Consider the following 19,983-nt stretch of genomic DNA (forward strand, 5'->3'; position numbering starts at 1 on the left):
GTTCCACTTCTGCGATATGCTTTACTAACAAGGAAAGTGGTGCTTGAATGATTCTGGTGAAGGATGGTGATTTTATATTCTTAAAACAAACAAATTACAGGACACTACTAAAAAGACATAAGACCACTGGGGCACAACAAATCAGTTTTTCATTTCAATTAAAGGGAGGGGTGTCCCATCTGCAGCTACCCAAATGGGATCCGTACAATGGGTTTGTTGCTATGCACAACATATCATAACATTCCTTGTTGATATCCAAAATTTTAAAATGGTGGCTGTACTGAAACTGGTGACTGCTGCTGAAGCAGCTTTATGTAAACAAAGGAATGCGACCAAAGTTTATTTGGCAAAGTCTTGCAGTGATTGTAAAGCTACAAAACTGGTGAACTATGTATAAACATGCATCAAATGCTAAATATGCTTCTTATTTGCTCAACATTCATCCCCAATTTCAACAAGGAAGTTGCACAGCTGAAGACAGGATGACCCCCTCCCTTTTAGAGACAATTTTTGTGCTGTTATGATACAGAAGTAGTCTGTCTACGTGTATCATCACATCGAAAAGTTTTATTTTAGTTGGTGTCCATTTGTCAAAAAATGTAAATTTTATCCATTAATCAGCTACCAATTATAAATACAAAGTGAATAAGGGTTTGTTTCATATGTCAAGAGAGAAATTGAATCAAACATCTACACTATTGTTTAAAGAGAAATCTTAACTAAAATTTGTGAACTGAAATTCTCTAAAATAAGCTTCAAAGTTTGACATCACTTGTCATTGTTGTTCAGTCCTGTGGTCATGGCCCTCATGACATGAACTTATGTTATGCAAGCTACGTGAACCTTGATAGAGGCAGATCAGTGGTGATGGTTTCCTCATTTATGTTGTTTACAATGATGGAATCAACATCTATTGTGTGGAATCAAAGGAGATATCATTGGATGCACAGGTATTTTTTAAACAATCCATTTTGCACACTCAATTGTCAATCCGCCCTAGTCTAGTGGAGATGATAATAGAGAGGATGTGTAATTATTGCAGTGTACACTGTCAAAATTATTATTCATAACTTAAAAATCAGTCAAAATAACTCACATATAGGAAATTTGTTCCTAAAAGATGAAGTGACTGTCAAAGATGTACTGTGATCATTCAGTGTTTTGTTTGCAAATGTTCAAACGTGATCCTTTCAATTTGCTATCATCGGTTCACTGAATGCCATCGCGCTGTCCCGTTGGCCCGACATGTCAAGGCCGTAACTGGATTGTGACTTGTAAGGCACCCCTATGTCAAAGTTCCTAAATTTTCTAAATGAAAATTATCAAAAAACAACATCATTTGGGTTCATGTACACTCTAGACATGAGGTGACAGCTATCTTTCTGCTGAAATCTGAGAAACAGATGGTTTTTGGAATGTAAACAATGTAAACAGTACGACTTGTTCATCATCACACTTGCATGATCATCGGAAAATGACTTTGCCCCAAAAGTTTTGACAAAAATCCAATATTTTGATGAAATGCAGACATACACATCATCTTGGTGTTTCTGTCTACTTAGAAAATACTGTGATATGTTTGTCATTCCACCCTGTAGCACAGACTGTGTCTCGGCTGACTGCAATATAACAGGGTTGGATCACTTCATGTTGGAATAAATGACTTCTCCATGTTCCATCTCCACTCGGTCTCCACATGGAAATTCTAGCATTGTATCGATCACAAACATACACATTGTCATCGCCATCAACGGCAATGCTGGCAGGGCGGTACAGCTGTCCATCGCTGTCACCACGCTGACCGTATTGGTACAGGTAATTGAACTCAGTATCAAAACACTTGATGCAGTCATTCCAACAATCAGACACCATGACGACATCCTTACTGTTGACAGCAACAAAGCGGGGGTGGTTGAATTGTGCTTGGCCTCTACCTGCACTACCAACCTCTGCAATAAACTGACCATTCTCAGTGTACTTGAGTAACCTACTACGTTTGGCATCAGTGACTAAAACAAACCCTTTCAAGAGAGCTATACACCAGGGATCAATGTCTGCAGGTAAAGTAATTATTCTGATAACTTTATTATTTTGATCACAAACAATAATTTGCAGATTACTGTCATCAAGTATGTAGTAGTGGTTGTCCTTAGAGACGGCTACGGACTGTGGCTGGAATGGCTTGGCAAACTGACCGCTGAAACTTCCCAGCACCTTCTCACATGTGTAGTCTTGGTTCAGTATTTGAACCATGTTGTTGCTTTTGTCACACACCAGAAGTTGATCGTTGTGGAATGTTAAACCACGTGGATTGTTGAACTTCTGTCCTGGACTTGGACCTTGACCCTCGAGTTTGAATTTTGACCAGACACCTATAAGGTCAAAGAGAGAGGAATTTCAATACATTTGCCATGTTCTCACAAACACAGCTTGAAATTGATACTAGATATTGATACAAATCAAACTGCATTAAAATTACAATTAAACAGAGTAAATTCTAAACATTTTTGTATTCACTGTGACATTTTAATGTCCATGTAAATTTTGTTTCATAAAACTTGCTTTTCAAGACGTGCTTTTGTTCCAATATAGCACTTGTATTATGGGTAGATTTGTTCTATATTTTGTGAAAATCTATAAATCAGTTTGAATTTTCAACTTCTGTCCTGACTTTGGACCTTGACCCAACAAACCCATCTATCCAACTGACCACAAGGTAAAGAGGGTAAAAGTCATACAAGCAAATGAATGGTTTGAAGTTTAGTTTTCATGTAACATGAAGCTGTGTGTTTGCTGATATAGCTTGAAATTTGAGATAGATGATGTACACTGCATGAAAATGACAGTCCATTGGGGTGAAGTCTTATATATTTATTTCATATTTTATTGCCTTTTTAACATTAACCCTTTGCATCCTGACCCCCTGGTACTCTATGACATCATTGGACATTTCTGTCCGAGCCGGGTTCAAAGGGTTAATATATACTACCTTTTTCAAAATGGATATACATGTTTTCTATATGTTTCTAATTGCATTCCTTCTGGCACATTTCCACTTCTCTTTAATCTGACTTTGATCATGATGGACTTAAAATGAGTTACACACCTATTAGCTTGTTTTTGGTTTAACCAAACTAAATGGCTTCAAAACATTTCCAGCCAGTGGTGGAATTGTCAATTTATATTTCAGAATGCCAAACAACAAATTGTTCAATTTGTTCTGTTCAGCAGAACAACAAATGTAAATGGAAATAAATTCATCACAACATTAAGCAAGAAACATTTTCCTTCCAGTCTGTTCAATGTTATTTTTATGAACCCTAGTGATGAATATTAAGCAGTCAGGCCAATTTTAAATTGCAATGTGTAAAAAGCCGTAAAATCAAAATTCAGGTCTTGTACTGAATAATTGTTTACCTGGAGTTCACTCACCTAATGAACCTTTCATGGCACATGGTCTGAGATTTGATTGCTTGGTTTTAGCAGCCTTTATAGTACCATCTCCCTTTCTTAACTGGACTTCTTTTGTTGGCTGAAGATGTTTGGCTCTCACTACAAGAGGCTGTGTCTCTGTCTTTCCTACATCACCAGGTTCTCTTTCTCCACTCACTTCACGTCCAGTGTTACTACTCTGCTTTGTCATATTTTCCTCTTTCGCCTGCACCTGGAGTTGTGTGTGTGTGATTGTCTCCATCCTATCTCCATCTTTCCTCCTTACTTCAGACTGTATTGGTTTACCTGCAGGGCAGTAGACACATTGAATTAATTAATTCTTACAACAGATGTAGACACCTTCACTCAGCTTGCATATCATATTAAACAATTAAACTGTGCTTATTTAACTGTATTCACCTGTGGCAATAATTTTATGCACAAATTTGTTATTATTTAAGAAAAACATACCTTGCCAAGAAATCTGGTTCTGCCAATGGAAAGAAAGCACTCAATAAAGAAATAGGTTCAAAGTTCCCTTCAGTACTGATTGGTGGGAAATTTAGTAAATTTGAAATAATATATCCAAGTAAATAGATGTCCTTGTAGGAAATTAGACTGCACAATGACAAAGCAGTGTTACAAATCAATGGTATGAAATTATTTCTAGTACAAAGTAGAAGCTTGAGCAATAAGGCACAAATGTCTGTTTCCTTTTACTTTAATTGGTATGAGAGACACCAGTCGAATTAGTGTTATATAATCTAGTACATTATAAGAACAGTAGAATAAGTGCTGCCGAATTTCTTTTCAAAAATTTCTTGTTCAAAATTAACCTTTTCCTGATGAGTACCACTTCCCCATCTGCCAAATCAGTAAAAAGCAGTATTTAGCCAAAACTACATGTATTTTCACCGTCTTAGTTTTAGTCAATACAAAAACATATTTACCAGGGTATGGTATATCTGTTTCCATAGGCCTTCAAATCATTTGTTTGTCAAAATACACCGTATTGGACATATTGTGCTTCATTAAATAATATAAATTTTAGTTGATTTCAGCCAATGTGACGGATAGTGATATATGAACTTGGCAGGATAAGGGTTAATACACACCTGGTTTATTCAGATTATTTTCTTTGACAACACCAAGATCAATCTGTAAACAGTCAGGATTTTCTGTGAAAACCAGGTCATTTTCAATGTCAGCACAAGGTACATTGGTCAGATCATCATAGTGCTGCTGTTGATCTTTTATCTGTTTTTGTGCCGTCATGATATCCACAGCTCCACCAAAAGCCAAGAGATGGTTCAGATATGAATGGATACTTTCTGCACTCGCAATTTTATGTAGAAGTTCTATATTGGCATCACTTTGTTTACATTTTGATATGTAGATATCATCAACTTGACCAAGCATTTTGATTTGTTGCTGTTTAATTTCATCGACTAACTTTTGACACAGTGTGTTAATTTGTTGTTCAGCTGTAGACCTGTTTGCATCCAAGTCTTGTCGAACATCATGTGCTCTGTCCTTTCTTAGTTTAAAATCACTCACTTTCTGAGCAATTTTCTGGGAGTGTGCTTTCATTTCTGGCATATACTTCTCCATCGCTGACTCTAGTGATAACATCTTATGATCTGGTGATGGGTGGTCAACCACTGTACACTTATGACATATTGGCACTTGACAAGTATCACAGTAGAATTCTAATTTAGTACTACAGTGAGTAGGACAGAATCTGGCTTTAGTCATTCTGACGTGTTGTGTTGACATCTTTTCATTCGTTATAATTTTTCATTGTCATTGGTTCATGACCTTGGCAGACTTTCATTGCTCTATGAGTTTTTATGCAGACATCACAATAAAATTGTCCTCCGCAGTCACCACACCAGTACTTTGCCTCTTTCTTACACCCGTCACAGACTGGCGCCTCACTGACCCTTCCAGGACTAACATCATGGATAACCTCCAAAAGGTCATTCATAAATCGAATGTTGGTGAGAGCTGGTACTCCTCCAGATGATAAAGGCCATTGATTCTTGCATGTTGGACATAACAGCTGGCCATTGTTTGCTTTGACCCATTCTGTGAGACAATGTTCACAAAATGTGTGATGACAAGGCAGTATTTTCGGTGATTTGAAACGGTCCATACAAATTGCACACAGCAATACCTTGTCATCAATATCAGTTAGCAGTCTTTCACTGATGTCTACTGATGAAGCCATGGCTGTATTCTGTCAAAGTTCACTGAAAATAATAAAACACCAAATGTTGTGTTTCATCTTTTACAAACCATGCAGCAGGTACATACTAAGAAGTATCTTACAATTGGTTTTGCTGAACAATTGTTTCATGCCATGGCTAAATTTCTCTATCAACATTAGGGGGTTCCTCGAGATCACACAATAGTTTTAGTAACTGTACCACCCTCGATAATCATCATGTGCTTTCATATCATTATCTGTTTAAGTCCTGCAAAACCAATCATACTTAGCTAACATTTAAGAAACATGCACGTCAAAAATCTTCTCAATCATAGCTGTGTTTTTTGTGTTTGATGTATCGAGATCTATGGCGTGCATTTACTGGTCAGTTTACTGAGATATTTTTTCAATCTATTTCCTGGTACCTATGCATATGCAAATCAGCATACACACCTACAACAAAGTATACTGTACAGTTTACTACACATCTGTGCTTTAAAACACTAACAATAACAGCTCAGTTCAAGATCTGTTGAAAATCTTATTTTATATACAGTGTTCTGTGGCTTGATCTCAGTATGCGCTTGACTAGTAATTACAGAGGTGTATGCAGTACAACTGCAGGGCTTCCAAATCATATGCTGTACGTTCTTCCCATAGGTGGCCTTTAAAAGACAACATATTTCACCATCTTCAGTAAACAGTATTCAAACTTAAACTTTGGATAGCAAGTACATTATGTATGTTGTAAAATTTACCTGTAGTGAACTCTTCCAATTTGAGTCACTTGAATGTGTAACAAGACTAAGTTTGGGAATGGCACAAGTGACTGCCCAATCTTCCACAATGTCGTGAGTGTGCTGTGACTGGCACAGATATGCATGCATCAGCAGAACCTGTATGACCCTGACTGACCTTTACACCATTTGATCTTTTTGTAACAACTTCCCTGGCAACAATAGCCAGCTAGCTACTGCTGACTGTTCTGGCCTAACTGTATGCTTATATCCTTAACCCTTACACCACCATAGTTTGGCCCAAACCTATTGTTATCAATGGTAAGTGTGGACTTTACAGGAAATCAGCGGTGAGCATGTTACACGTAAAGAAGCTTGAAATGTTAAAGTTGTGCCATGATAGATATACTTCAGCCTGTTTTTGAATGAGCTAGTAGACAAATATTTGATACACAGATTTTCATAAATAACAAAAATTTTGGTGCTTTTCATTGGTCTATGAACTACATCAGGAAAAAAATTCAGGATTTCTGTGTACAGCACAGTAGGATAGCACTGATCTTGACTGGGAGTTTGTCACTAAATATTGCAATGTACACAATGGCAGCTGCTGTTGACAGAACCTCAAATTTGCCGTGTATTGCACCTGTGTTTATTGTTGCAGACTACGGTAGGATGACTTGATATTAGACTTTTACAGCTTCAAATCATGGCATCACTGATGACAAAGTACTCATCTCATGATGTCAGCATTTCTCAAAATCTTGTTAAAAATTTCAGACAAGTATTTCTACATACTCATGACGGTGTTGTGACATAATTCAGGGTCAGCTCGCTTTAGCATGCGCAATTTTTGACATCGTCGTATCAATGACATCTCAATTAAAATCCTTAACCTGTTGACCGCATTCAAAGTAAACAGGTCCACACAAAACCATCAACAACAATAGGTTTGGGCCAAACCATAGTGGTGAAAAGGTCAGAGTTACAATCTTGTTTGTCACAAGTGCGTCTGATGAAAAATACAAACGTAGACACAACCAATGAAATGATGCATTATTTTATTGAGTAAATTGACAGCAATAATGAGTATGATGAACACTCATTTATTTGTAACTTCTAGATGCATGATCCAGTCAAACTGGAATGCTAAATACAAATTACTAATAGTCATATGGGTGTGATACTACCGGTCTAAAATACTAGATCTATTGCGAAATGTCTAATTACAGTGACTTGAGATTCAAAGAATTCAAAGACTTTGTTCTGGTAAATTGTTCAAGTATTGTCACTGTGGAAGAAATTGCATGCAACAAGCAAAGGTGCTCATTTACATAACCTGTTACCCATAATCAGCATTCAAAATGGTGGGCATACTGCTGAATTTGTCCAACATGGGTTTCCTCTTCAAAAAGTAAAGGAAATTTTATGGTCTAACCCTATTTAACTTGACCAAGACAAGACTGACATACGATGACACCCCTTACCTGAACATTCATGAGGAAAACAATATCATGTCTGAGAAACTGCACCAAACATGTCTTCTTTATTCATCAAAATACAGGAGGAATGATGCAGTCAGATCGAAAGGTTTTCCCTGACAAAAATTTCACAGTACCTTATGAAAAGCATGTATGATAATAACTTAGCACATAACATTATGGTAAGACTTCTAGGCTAATAAACAATTTCTGCAGTTGGTTTTTCAGGGTTTTCTTTCAAAATTTGAAAAAAATGAAGCTAGTTTTGCAATAATTTTTATTTCATTGTTTTTGTACAAATCTCAATCTTGAAACTGGAATAATTTTGTAGCCGTCTTGTTCCCTCTGAAATGTCTCAAATCAAACTCACACTGAGTTACCCGACTCGGAATTGCATGATTTGGATAAACCCGTAAAACCATCACTTGCGTGGTCATCTTACTTCAGGCTATGCAAAAATGAAATCGATTATTAAATTTTTCGTGGAAGGAGGAAAAGACTGAGACGTGATCATCTCGTTTGCCCTGCCCTCTGCATCAAAGCTGCGCCATGTGTGGTGGGGTCAAAGGTGATGCACATGCTCTGTCCAATCAAAAAGTGAGTAAATATCTGATGATAGGCCTGTGTCACATAAAATCATCGTACTCGTCGTACTGCGAGTAGTCTTCCAACTCGTCTTTCTTGGCAGCCTTTATCTGTGCACCTTTCTTCTTTTTTGTCTTGCCTTTAGCCTGTAAATGAATTCATGGTTTTGGTTGGTAAACAACAATACTTCAATTTGAGTATATTAAGGTAGAATGCACCTATGGGGTAGATATTTTGACTCTCAAACATTTCCAATACTGTTTTTGTCTATCTCTTGTTGGGAGTCCATTTTGAAGCTTATGGAGTAAAGAAAGCTGTCACTTCGGAGGAAAAATCCATTTTATGAAAAATGTATGTTATAGGACAAAGGATTTTGGCTAAAACAATACCTCCTTGGATGTCAATAAATTATATCAAGATGGGAATGGCTTTGTAAAAGTCAAAGAAATTACATTAAAAAGCAAACTATATTATAAACCAGACCAGACATAAAGGAAAATACTATCTTGGTAGCATCATTTTCATCAAATCAAGATTTTGGCAGATAAATTTTCCAGGAATTTTGTTTTGATAACTGTAGATAGATACATTTCATGCACGGGTAAAGAAACATACAAATTACAGCTGGTGTATTCTTTTGCTCACACTCAGCAGCTCACATTCTTGAACTGGAGATTGACATTTTTCATGTCCCCAGTATACTGTATGCTGGGAGTAATGAGAATACCAGAGTGGGATTGATTTGTTCTCACACTCTGTGTTGTTATGCCAGTGAAATAAATGTTTGTTTGATGAATGCTTATTGATCCTTTGCTGTTCCTGCATCCAAGCTGTGCGTATCACTTGATAAATGGGGGGTCTAGTATAAAACGAAAACTATAGCGAAGGCAGACAACACACTCTAAAGTAAGGAGCCTTGGATAATTAAAATACGCACACTGTAAACGTAACTTCTGTGTTGGGGGGGAGGGGGTTTGGCTGTATTTTGATTATTGTGCGCGCGCAAAAATCGCACTACAAGTTTTCATATTGCAACATTTCTCTACACTTTTTTATGTATGGCAAAATATCGCGCTATGTTGTTTAGCGTGTACCAGGCCAGTACGGCACCGGCGCTACACCAGCATTCTTTTGACATACATGTGAATCAGTGCACAAGTAAAATAATGTAACAATCAGTTTGGATACACTGTTCATTTCATTCTGTTGGTTGCGTCATTATTGAGTTGGCACTGAACAGAGATTGACTTTAGAGGGAATATAAGGGGATGGGGTGGTCGGTAGCGTATGTGTGATTTCATAGCGATGTAATTACCAATTGTTGGTATGCAGATACAGAATGAGGCTTGGCTGGATTTTTGCACTTCCAAACTTTTGGGGGGGGGGGGGGGGGGGGGGTTGAGGGCAAACGCAATTAGTTTTGTTTACTGTGTGCATGTTTTAATTATCCACGGCCCTTAAATGGTTTTTGCACTCCCAGGTTGGTGACAAATATGTATGAAGATTGACCAATGTAGTTATTGTTAATTTTTACGAGTACATCGCCAAATTATTAACACCACATGCTGCTGGAGTAGTGAGAAGAAAACTTCAGTATCAACATGTTTTGTTTAGCATTATATGTGAGTAAATTTGGACTATATTTTTTGAAGGGAAATTACATAAATCAAAGAAAGCGATTGATGACAATAGTGTTTTCTACAATAAAATACTACAACAGCAATTTTCTCAACTATTGAAGGGACATGAGAAAAATAATCCCACATCCCAGTGGGCTACGATGGAATGTCTTACACTCCTTGGGAACTCCAACTTTTGTGAGAAATTCCATCTCAGTCCATTGGGGTGTGGGATTCTATTATTCTTACCTTGTTTACTTTTGCCTTTTCACTGGCGAGAACAGTTAACGTTGTACCTAACTTCTTCACATCATCAGCTTCCACTGCGAAACAGGACCACACAATTAGAATTATTAAAAGTGTTAAGATACTGAAACAAATAAAAGTTCAACCGCCCCGATGAACAGAATATAATATTTTTTGTTACACTGGAATGATACATTACTGATCATCCACGCATGACAGAAACCCTTCCCAGTGTGAAAGAATCTGTTCCCAGCATCTCGGAATGAATGCATCGTGAAATCACCACAAAAATGGTTGTCTGGGCCAAGTTTGATTATGTGCACAATGAATGCATTATTGTGGGAAAACTGGTGCACATATGCTAACCACAGCATAGAGCTTCAAGTTTAAAAGATCACATAGGACACATCTGAGTTGTGGGTTTCGACATCTGACACTGTTGAACAAGAATGAAATAAATAGACAAAAACACACTCAAAAATGAAGGATACTCACATCCTAAGCAGCAATCTCTGAAAAGGTTCTCTAGAAAGTTAACATAATGCGGTGATTTGTCAAATTTGTAAAGTTTATCTGTTAAAAGTTTGCAGTACTTGTCAAATTCTTCTTTTGATGATGGATTCATTGAGTCTAATGTTAATCTAGTGGGATCATCTGGAACACCTGCAAGAAAGAGAAAATGTTATTTACATGCTGTCATTCTACACTCAAGTTTAAACTCAGGGTTAACTTAATCTAATTCACCCCTACTTCCCTGTTGACAGGTCCACAATCACCATTGATAACAGAGGGTTTGGGCCAAACCATTGTGGTAAAAGGGTTAAACTGCAAAGATAGAAACTGTTCACAATTGAAGATTGGTATATTTAGGGGCGGATGTCAAAAGTTTAATTTTCCAACACAAGGAAGTCGACTTCTATGCAGTATTGCTGTAATAACAAATGTCTAGTACACATTTGGCACACTGCAGACACGGTATTTCCACCCTTCCATCACTAATTTGGGTTTGACCTGCACTTGGGCCACTGAATACGGCAATACGGATGGGATGGTGAAACTTCCACATGCATATGAACGAAGTGACTGTGACATTACAGATATCTGTGTGTGGATGAGCAAGTCCAGTCAGTCTTTGGTGGTCTGAGTAGTATCAAGGTAAGTTGACAAATCAACAGCCAAAGGTAGTTGTGTATTCAGTTTTATCACATCCATCCATAAGCATGGTAAGTATTAGCTGGCAGGGTTCTCCAAACGGGGAATGTTAGGGATGGGCCACCCCTCTGTTTTTGGAGCAATCTATTCATATGCTAATAACTATACAAAAAGAATATATTTTCACAACAAAATAATATGCAAATTGTACATTAGCTATTCCTCTCTTTTTTCCCAAGCTGTTGAGAACACTGGCTGGTATACAAAAGAGCTGGAAAGGAAGCTTACTGCTTCAGGTAGAAATATTGGTTGTCCCACACCATGGTATCACTGGCTTTGCTTACGTATGTACATATACATACTGTATGAGGACAAGTTTGTCATATACTTTAGCCATCTAAGCAAAGAAGACAAAGTACCATGTGTGTACCATGTTTACCTGGGAAACACTGGTAAATATGGTATAGGGGTGGTACTTTGTCAACTGTGCCCATCCTGGTAAAGCATATAACAAATTAAACTTTCTGTACTGGCCCATTGTCAATTTGACACATGATGATACCGCGGCATACAATAAACTCATTCTCCGTTCTATTTTCTGAGCAATTGGCATCGAATACGATAAACAAGAAAAGAAATCAATCTAACCAAATGTTTCTTTTGCCAATTCAAAATCAGACTCTTCAACGATTCTTTGTTGTCGAAGTTTTTCAGCAGCTTCTTCTGCAGCCTTCTCTTCTGGAGTCATTTCCTCAAGACGTCTCCTCTCCTGCAACACATAACAGAAATCTCATGTCATCATTAGTGTATACAAATCCGGAATAAAAATCCTCGGGGTGTGAAACTTGACATGAACTTAAATTGACACACCAGAATTTTCAGTCCTTTCTAGTCCTCTAGTCATTTGTTTCAGTCCTTTGGACAGAAAATGAGTAAGGGTCCAATGATATCATAACTACAAAGAAGATATCAGAACATATTAATGTATAAATTTACCTCCTCTTCCCTTTCAGCTCTTTCTTCTCTTTCTCTCCTCTCTCTCTCTTCCTTTTCTTTGATGGCATCTTTCACACTCCTTTTCTTTTTAACTTGGATTGCTTTAACTTCTGTGTCTAACATGCAGAAGACAGGTAATGATACGTTGTCAGTATATGTATTTTTGTGTGCAAAGACAAAACAAATATAAATCCATTCAACATGATATGATTTCAAATAACTGAATATCTAAAACATTTTTAAAATCATACATCTGAGGGCTCCAATATTTTGCACGGACTACCCTTATTCTGCAATGATACTTTATGCACAATGGTGTGCTCTTACCCTGTCCATCCCCAGTTCAGCGTAAACAGGTAAATAATCATCATGGAAAACAACGGGTTTGGGCCAAACCATGGTGGTAAAAGGGTTGAACCACAGTCCCTCATTTGGTGGAAGGACTGCAGTTATACATATATAGAATAAATCGCATTAAGTACTTATTCACTTTGATGAAACAATCCATACAGAAGGGAATGCACTAAACTGTACATTTGCAACAATAAACAGCTTTGTTTTTAGTTTGATGATGCTTTACAGAAATGCAAGATTACGATCAGTGAGAGTGTTAATGTATATTCTTGTCATGACACCATATACTTCAATAGTGCAGATATCCATACCATACATACAAACAGACCTTGTACAAAAAATTTCAAACTCTTGTACACAGCTTGTTCATCTTTGACGGCATATTGACACACAGTTATACAGGCACTGTAGACCTTTATCACCTTCAAGGTCTAGCCTACAAATAACCCTTTTCCTGCCAGACAGTATCACTTCCCCATCAGCCAACTCAGTGAAAAGCATATTTGAGCCAAAACCATACGTATTTCCACCCATTTGGCTTGGTCTGTTCCAACAGCTTTAGTCCATGAAAATAATACAGTATCTGTGATTTCAGAGGCCTTCAAATATTTTGTTAAAATGCACAAAATGGGACATACTGTGATTCACTAGATTTAACGAACTTGACTCGATGGTGAAATAGGAACATGGCAGGAAAAGTGGTGAAGTACAGGATGGTCAATGAAGCATACAACAGGTAGGGGAGGAGTGGTTGGAATATGTTATTTGGTTTGTGTTAAATTACACTCACTGTTTTCCTCTGGTTTCTCTTCTTCTTCAGAGTCCACATCCCAGCTATCCTACATTCACACAAAATACATAAAGACCGTGACTGCATTGCCTGTACGATGCACATTCTCTGGAATGAAATGTCTCACTCTGTCAGACCGACTACTGCTGTGTTCTACGGAAAATGGAAACCTGGAGATACCATATTATGATATAGTGGCACAAACAAATACATGCAGATAAGTGCGTACACAGGAATACACATACTTCTCTGTTTCTGTATGTGATTTTGCTTGTACTGCAATCCATTCAAAGTCTAGGTTCGACAATAGAGCAGATGACTGATAAGTCACAGAGAAAATGTCACATTGGTGATAGAAGGGTCTAGTGACCTGGACTATCACCGATGTATCCAACTTCTGAACCTGAATGGATCCGTACCTTTCTTCCAGCTCATGTGGAGGTGATGTGAGAGAATTTCCCTTCACAAGCACATATGAGATTTCCAGTATCTTGGGGCATAATTTAACAGTGTTAACAATTGAAGTGCCATTTCATTTTTATTATCAATATGTGGAACATGAAAAATATTCCTTTATCAGCTCATGGTGGTGGACTGACCCCCCTCCCTCCCCATTTTTGTTATTTGTCAATCAGTGACTTATGTTCACTTTACACTAAAATATGATATGAGAATTAATTTTAAGATTTTCTCAAGGTCATGGAGGTCGTAAATTGTATTGCTACCCCATGCTCCTACTGACACAGTGCTGGGACTTAGCTGCAAAATTGTAGTGCTACGGTGAGGCGGTCGGTGAATTTTGGTTTTGGCGACTTCGCTCACCAGTAGCGCTACAATGCCGATGGCATTTCTGGGAGCAGCCATTACCAACTTCCGGTAATGGCGGCTCCCAGAAACACGGATGCCCCACGCTCAATGTTTATGGAACATGATCGACGTGTTTGAACAAATTCCAAACCCCATACATGAGAAGGTTAAGTGTAGTATAGTGTTTAGTCTTCAGTAGTGATAAATCGGTATGACCAAATGCAGTAAATATGTAGCATTTCACATCAACAGGTATAGTCAAGTGGGATGCACTTATTTTATACTCCCTAGGGCCATCGGCATTGTAATTTTAAACTCCCTAGGGCCATCGGCATTGTAGCGCTACTGGTGAGCGAAGTCGCAAAAACCAAAAATCACCGACCGCCTCACCATAGCGCTACAATTTTGCAGCTATGCTGGGACTATAAGCAAAACGGTCACCAGCTGGCTCTGTTCCAGAGAGACTGGCTACCTCTAAGTCCGACCACAGACTACAGTCTGTGTATATCAGTGGATCATGTACATCATGAACAGCAAGATGGTATATTTGAAAATGGAGGTTTCCTACTTCTATGATCAGAGCAGCCACAACACACTGTACATTGGTCAAATATCAAAAACTGAATGTCGAAGTGTCATTTCGCTTTGAAAGAGGCATCAATCAATAGATCATTGAACCACGGTTATTTCTTTCTGATGGGGTCTTTCCGTTCTTCTTCATGATAGCGGTTGTATCGGAGAAACATGTACTACAAATTATCATTGTGTGAGCACACTGTACAGCTGTAGCCTGTGTCCCTTGAACGCTTGACACTTACGCCTGTGACAGCTGGTTCACACCCACTGAATTTTCCGGCACCTTTCGTGAAAACAACTTTAGGGAATCGATTGTACGACGGCAATGAACGCTTGATAATTCCCAAGCCCGTCCAGGAAACAAGCTTAATAAATTAAATAAGAACCTACGAGCACCAAAATCATGCTAACTGCGTCGAATATTTCCATACACCATACACATGTAAGGCCTTGTACTACTAAAGATATAAATTTTCACACCTTTACGTCTTCGTCTTCATCTTCTCCCTCCCACTTGTCACCTCGTGAGGGTTTGGTAAAACCAGCATCAACGTCAAAGTTATCATCTTCTGTTATAATCCAGAATGACACGTGTTAGAATCAAGCAAAGAAATACTTTCCGCTCAGAAATCACGTATGTTACATGCCATGTGTTCAGAGTTACTCACCCCAGTCCGCCATTTTGCTTCGATTTACCGCAAGGCATGTTGGGATATTGCGCAAGAAATGTGAAGTATTACGCCCCCAATTCTCAGATGCTGTTACCGCATTTGCCCCGGCGCATTGCTGACATCAACGTCACTGAAGCAGTGCAGTTCAAATAAGTGATCGCAATACTCGATAGATTGATATATACCCTAGTTTCGTTCTTGAAGTGTTCAAATATCGATAGTTCTACATGGCTGGGGGAACAAACACGGCTTATGGCATGCTGCAACGCTATTGGCTATGCAGTGTAAGCTTACAACTATGAGCACAACTCTGACAACTAACGATAAGCTTAGTTGAGAGAAAGTGGGTTTCGGTGACGGAGTAGGGAATTGAGGGTCTGGAAATCACTTCAGAATAGAAGAAACACAGAACTCTATTTCTTTTACCCAGCCTACCTCATGTGCACGTAGCTGGTAAATTCAGTAAATTCGGTCAATTTTACAAAATCATCCCAAACATTATCAGTAACAGAAGCTTGTCCAGGTGTGTATCAATTCAAAACTCTGATCAAAAGTTTACTGTAATGGGAGTTCTGGAAAGGCAGACGATGTTGAGTTGAGAAAAAAACAATCAGGCAAATTGAGGCGTAGTTGCACGTAACACAGCGTATTTTGCTCAAAACAACTTTTTTGCAAAGATCCTTTCAATTTTACGTAAATTGTTAACTCAAGATTAAAATATTTGTTTGATTAACCTTTTCGCTTGTAATGTTAATCAGTCGTAAGTTGGATGAGAAAGAAGTGTAAATTTATGCAAATTTATGCAAATTACCCGATTTCTTGACTTCTCTTTTCTCCCGGCCCGATTTCAAGATTCAAAAAAACACTCTGGCTGGGTCAAATTTTCTGAAATTTTCACATTATGACATCATGTTCTTAAGCCCTAAATACTATTCAACAAAACGACTATACTGTTTGGCAATAAAATTAATACATTTTGAATAAGGAGCATTTTAATTTTGCTTATCATGATTTTAATTACTTTTTTGAATTTTAAATTTAGATCTTTCAACCCCATCATTTTAGAATGAGGATAGATAATGCAAAATAAAGTAGTTGTTTTTTTCTACATGTACTCTTTCTTAAGTGATAGATTAAATTTCAGAAAATAGTATCAAGTTTTTGACTTAAATTTTTTATCACGAATACCAAAATTGAGGTTTTCTACCCCGAATATAATCCCCCTTCATCCTTCGAGTAACATATTGCTACCATGCTAAACTTTAAGAATCTCTGGGATTTTTTTTGAAAATATACACTATGAGGGGTTCCCTGTAATCTTTGATGAGAAATATTCCTTTGAATAAAAGTGTGTTGGTTAAATGCGATTGAGTCAGATATACCTACTAACATCCTTCATCAATATACGACAATACAGGAAAGTTTAGATGTAAATTTTGCCAAACTCTATGCAGACAGGCGATATTGAGGTTTCAGAGAAAGAAAAATCATCAACACAAGTTAATCCAATCTTCGTGTGAGTTGGCTAACGTAGCTCCAAAAACTGCGCCGGAAAATGAAAATACTTCAGTAAAACAACGGTGGAGCGATCCATCGAAAACGGAGGGCGGAACTTGAGTCAAAAAAAGCCTATTCGAATAATTATTATATTTATTCACGTATTTATTTACAATCAGGTTCGTATTTGCCTACAGCGTTGTAGTGTGTTGATTATTTTTAAGGTATTTACTTCTTTCAAATTCGTTATTTAGGAATATAAATGTATGGGTGGACTAGTATACCTGTAATTTTTATTTTTTTTGGGGGGGGGGGGGAACAACGATCCCCCTAAAGGAAATTGAGACAGAACTGAAGTTTCACAATACTTCGTGTATGTTAAAAGTCATGGTGCCTTACGTAGTTGACTATGAATACAGAATAAGTAATGAGTAAAAATACTTAGCAGAAACCTTAAAACGAATCTCAAACACTTGCAGTCTTCGGTGTCAACGAAAACGACATTGACTCTATTTGGGTGTTATTGTCACAGTAACTGCAATACTGATGGATGTTTCAGTTTCCGCAAATTGGTATGGTAGTTTTAGGTTCGAAGAGCACGCGTACACTAGTAGCTTATCAGTCAGTCAATTAATCAATCTATGTAATCAATACGGTGCTTAATAATGCCATACAGATTGTCCACATAGTGTTTGAACGTTAACTTTGATATGGCAATGTACGAACGAGGAAAGAAAACAGTAAGATATACAAGTCAGAAGCTATATTTAAAAGTCATTCTAGAAGGTAGCATTTAGGCTCACTTAGAAAATCCATAAGATAACTGATAAGAACGCGTATAACCCAATATCAAGTAAAGTTTAAGGTAACAAATTATGAAACCAAAAGAATATTAGGTTAAGGAGGAGGGCAGTTTTGTCATTGATGGGTGGGTAGAGTGTTGCAGCCAGACATAATTTAATCAGGGGACATTGTGTCCCACTATCGTTTAGTTTTTGGGACATTTTGTACATTTCGGGGACATCATGCGGCAGTTATCTATCAAATTTGTATTATTTTGTAACAAATTAGTTTCACACTAAAAAGTAAAGTTATCGAGAACGCATCGCCATGCTTTAATTACAGGCAAGTATACCGTGTCTGCCGCCAATAAGAGCTCAGTCAGACTACAAGCAAGTTATGATATAAAGTGCAGCGTTCTAATTATTTTAATCATAGCTCCGAATGTACGCGAATATAAACCTAAAAATAATCATGCAACACAAAGGTAATCGTCAGTAACAGGTATTACGTTCAGACTAAAACCAATGAGTGCACCCGAGGTGGCCAGCAGTTAGGCCCCCTACGCCAGAATTCGGGACAACGGGTTCCGTTTGAGGGACAGTGTCGCAAGGGTGCGTCCTGGCTATAACACTGTGGGTATAGAATGATATCGTTTTTGAGGGATGAATTACTATTTAATAGCGGGCCAAAACTGGCATCTGGCAGCCACAGTTGAGAAGTTTGTAATTATTAGTGGCGATTGGGGAGGGTGCAGCGATAACCCTAGAACGGAAGACAACACCTTGAAATCGCTACGGGAGGGCAATTTTAAGGTAGTACGCGTATCGAAAACAATAGGTATTTTTTTACTTTACTGAAAGTTTCCGTAATTAATGAAGCTTTCTATCGTTTCCTGTCGAAATCAAGAATGAAAATAAGGGTTCAACTCGCAAACTTTGGTACAAGAGAATAAAATTAATCAATATCAATGACTACATCTTCGTTTTAACTCTATAGGGTACATTTCATCGTCGATTTTTAAAATATAAGATGGTGACAATGGGCTAAATGGTGTGGTAATGTTATCACCAGTCTCTGCTATGCACCAAAATTAATCACATTGGTTTACTTGTCAGGAAATCACAAGGAAGCAAAGTGTCGGCTACAACGGTAGCACAAAATATCTGCATTAGGGGAGTGGTCAGTTTCTTTTGGCCTTGGGGGCGGTGGATTATTTTTGCCGACGTCAAAAAGTGGCTGACCCGGCTCATTATCCAAACTTTTGGAAACAGGGTGACCCCTCCGCGACAAAGGTAAACAAAAGGTGAAATATAAATTGTATATATATATATATATATATATATATATATATATATATATATATATATATATATATATATATTTGTATATATATAATTGTATATATTAAATAATATATTAAATTATATATATATATATATATATATATATATATATATATATATATATATATATATGGGTATATTTTAAACATTCAGTCATTCTGTGTTTAAAGAAATTGTTGACTTGTCAGTTGCAAGATAGGAATTTCAAAGTTTCAATACAGTAAAATGTGAATACAGTATTTTGAATGAGCTGTGAATATTTTCTATGCATAACCAGATATCCAGAACTGATGTACATAAATGGATGTCAATCATTAATATCAAAGAGAGAACAGCACTAAATAAAAAACTTTGATGGATGTTTAGACTTGCCAGCCATAGAGAGCGATTACAGTAAAAAGGTGTTTTTTCTGTGTGTCTGTCTGTCCGTTGGCCTGACATCTCAAGAACGGCTATTCAGATCAGATTCAAATCTGGTACATAGGTTCAGTTTGCAAATGGCAAGAACTTGCAAGAATCAGGAATTTGTCATGCTTTTCATATGAACTGCAGATTCCATAATGATTTAGGCCTACAGTACAATTCGCAAAACAGACTTTCAATTCACAAACATCCAGATAAGCTTATCTCTGATGTATTGAATTCGGATAGTTTTCAATCGGATCCGCCAGAAGTGTGTGTCGAAAATTGTAACTGAATGATGCA

General features: G+C 37.5%; 2 protein-coding genes across 2 annotated transcripts; both read right to left on the reverse strand.

The window, feature by feature from the left end:
* Positions 1-51: 51 nt before the first annotated feature.
* LOC139121808 (tripartite motif-containing protein 2-like) lies at positions 52-6,574 on the reverse strand. Its single transcript, XM_070687006.1, has 4 exons — positions 6,400-6,574; positions 4,548-5,684; positions 3,433-3,738; positions 52-2,372 (listed from the first exon to the last, which is right to left on the reverse strand). The coding sequence occupies exons 2-4, from the start codon at positions 5,206-5,208 to the stop codon at positions 1,555-1,557; spliced, it is 1,785 nt and encodes a 594-aa protein (XP_070543107.1). The 5' UTR covers positions 5,209-5,684; positions 6,400-6,574; the 3' UTR covers positions 52-1,554.
* An 848-nt stretch (positions 6,575-7,422) lies between these two features.
* LOC139121809 (eukaryotic translation initiation factor 3 subunit J-like) lies at positions 7,423-15,791 on the reverse strand. Its single transcript, XM_070687007.1, has 8 exons — positions 15,653-15,791; positions 15,465-15,553; positions 13,602-13,650; positions 12,458-12,573; positions 12,110-12,230; positions 10,805-10,972; positions 10,313-10,386; positions 7,423-8,590 (listed from the first exon to the last, which is right to left on the reverse strand). The coding sequence occupies exons 1-8, from the start codon at positions 15,663-15,665 to the stop codon at positions 8,486-8,488; spliced, it is 735 nt and encodes a 244-aa protein (XP_070543108.1). The 5' UTR covers positions 15,666-15,791; the 3' UTR covers positions 7,423-8,485.
* Between the last annotated feature and the right edge of the window lie 4,192 nt (positions 15,792-19,983).

This window comes from Ptychodera flava, chromosome 21 (assembly GCF_041260155.1).
Source record: "Ptychodera flava strain L36383 chromosome 21, AS_Pfla_20210202, whole genome shotgun sequence".
In the NCBI taxonomy this organism is placed as follows: Eukaryota; Metazoa; Hemichordata; class Enteropneusta; family Ptychoderidae; genus Ptychodera; species Ptychodera flava.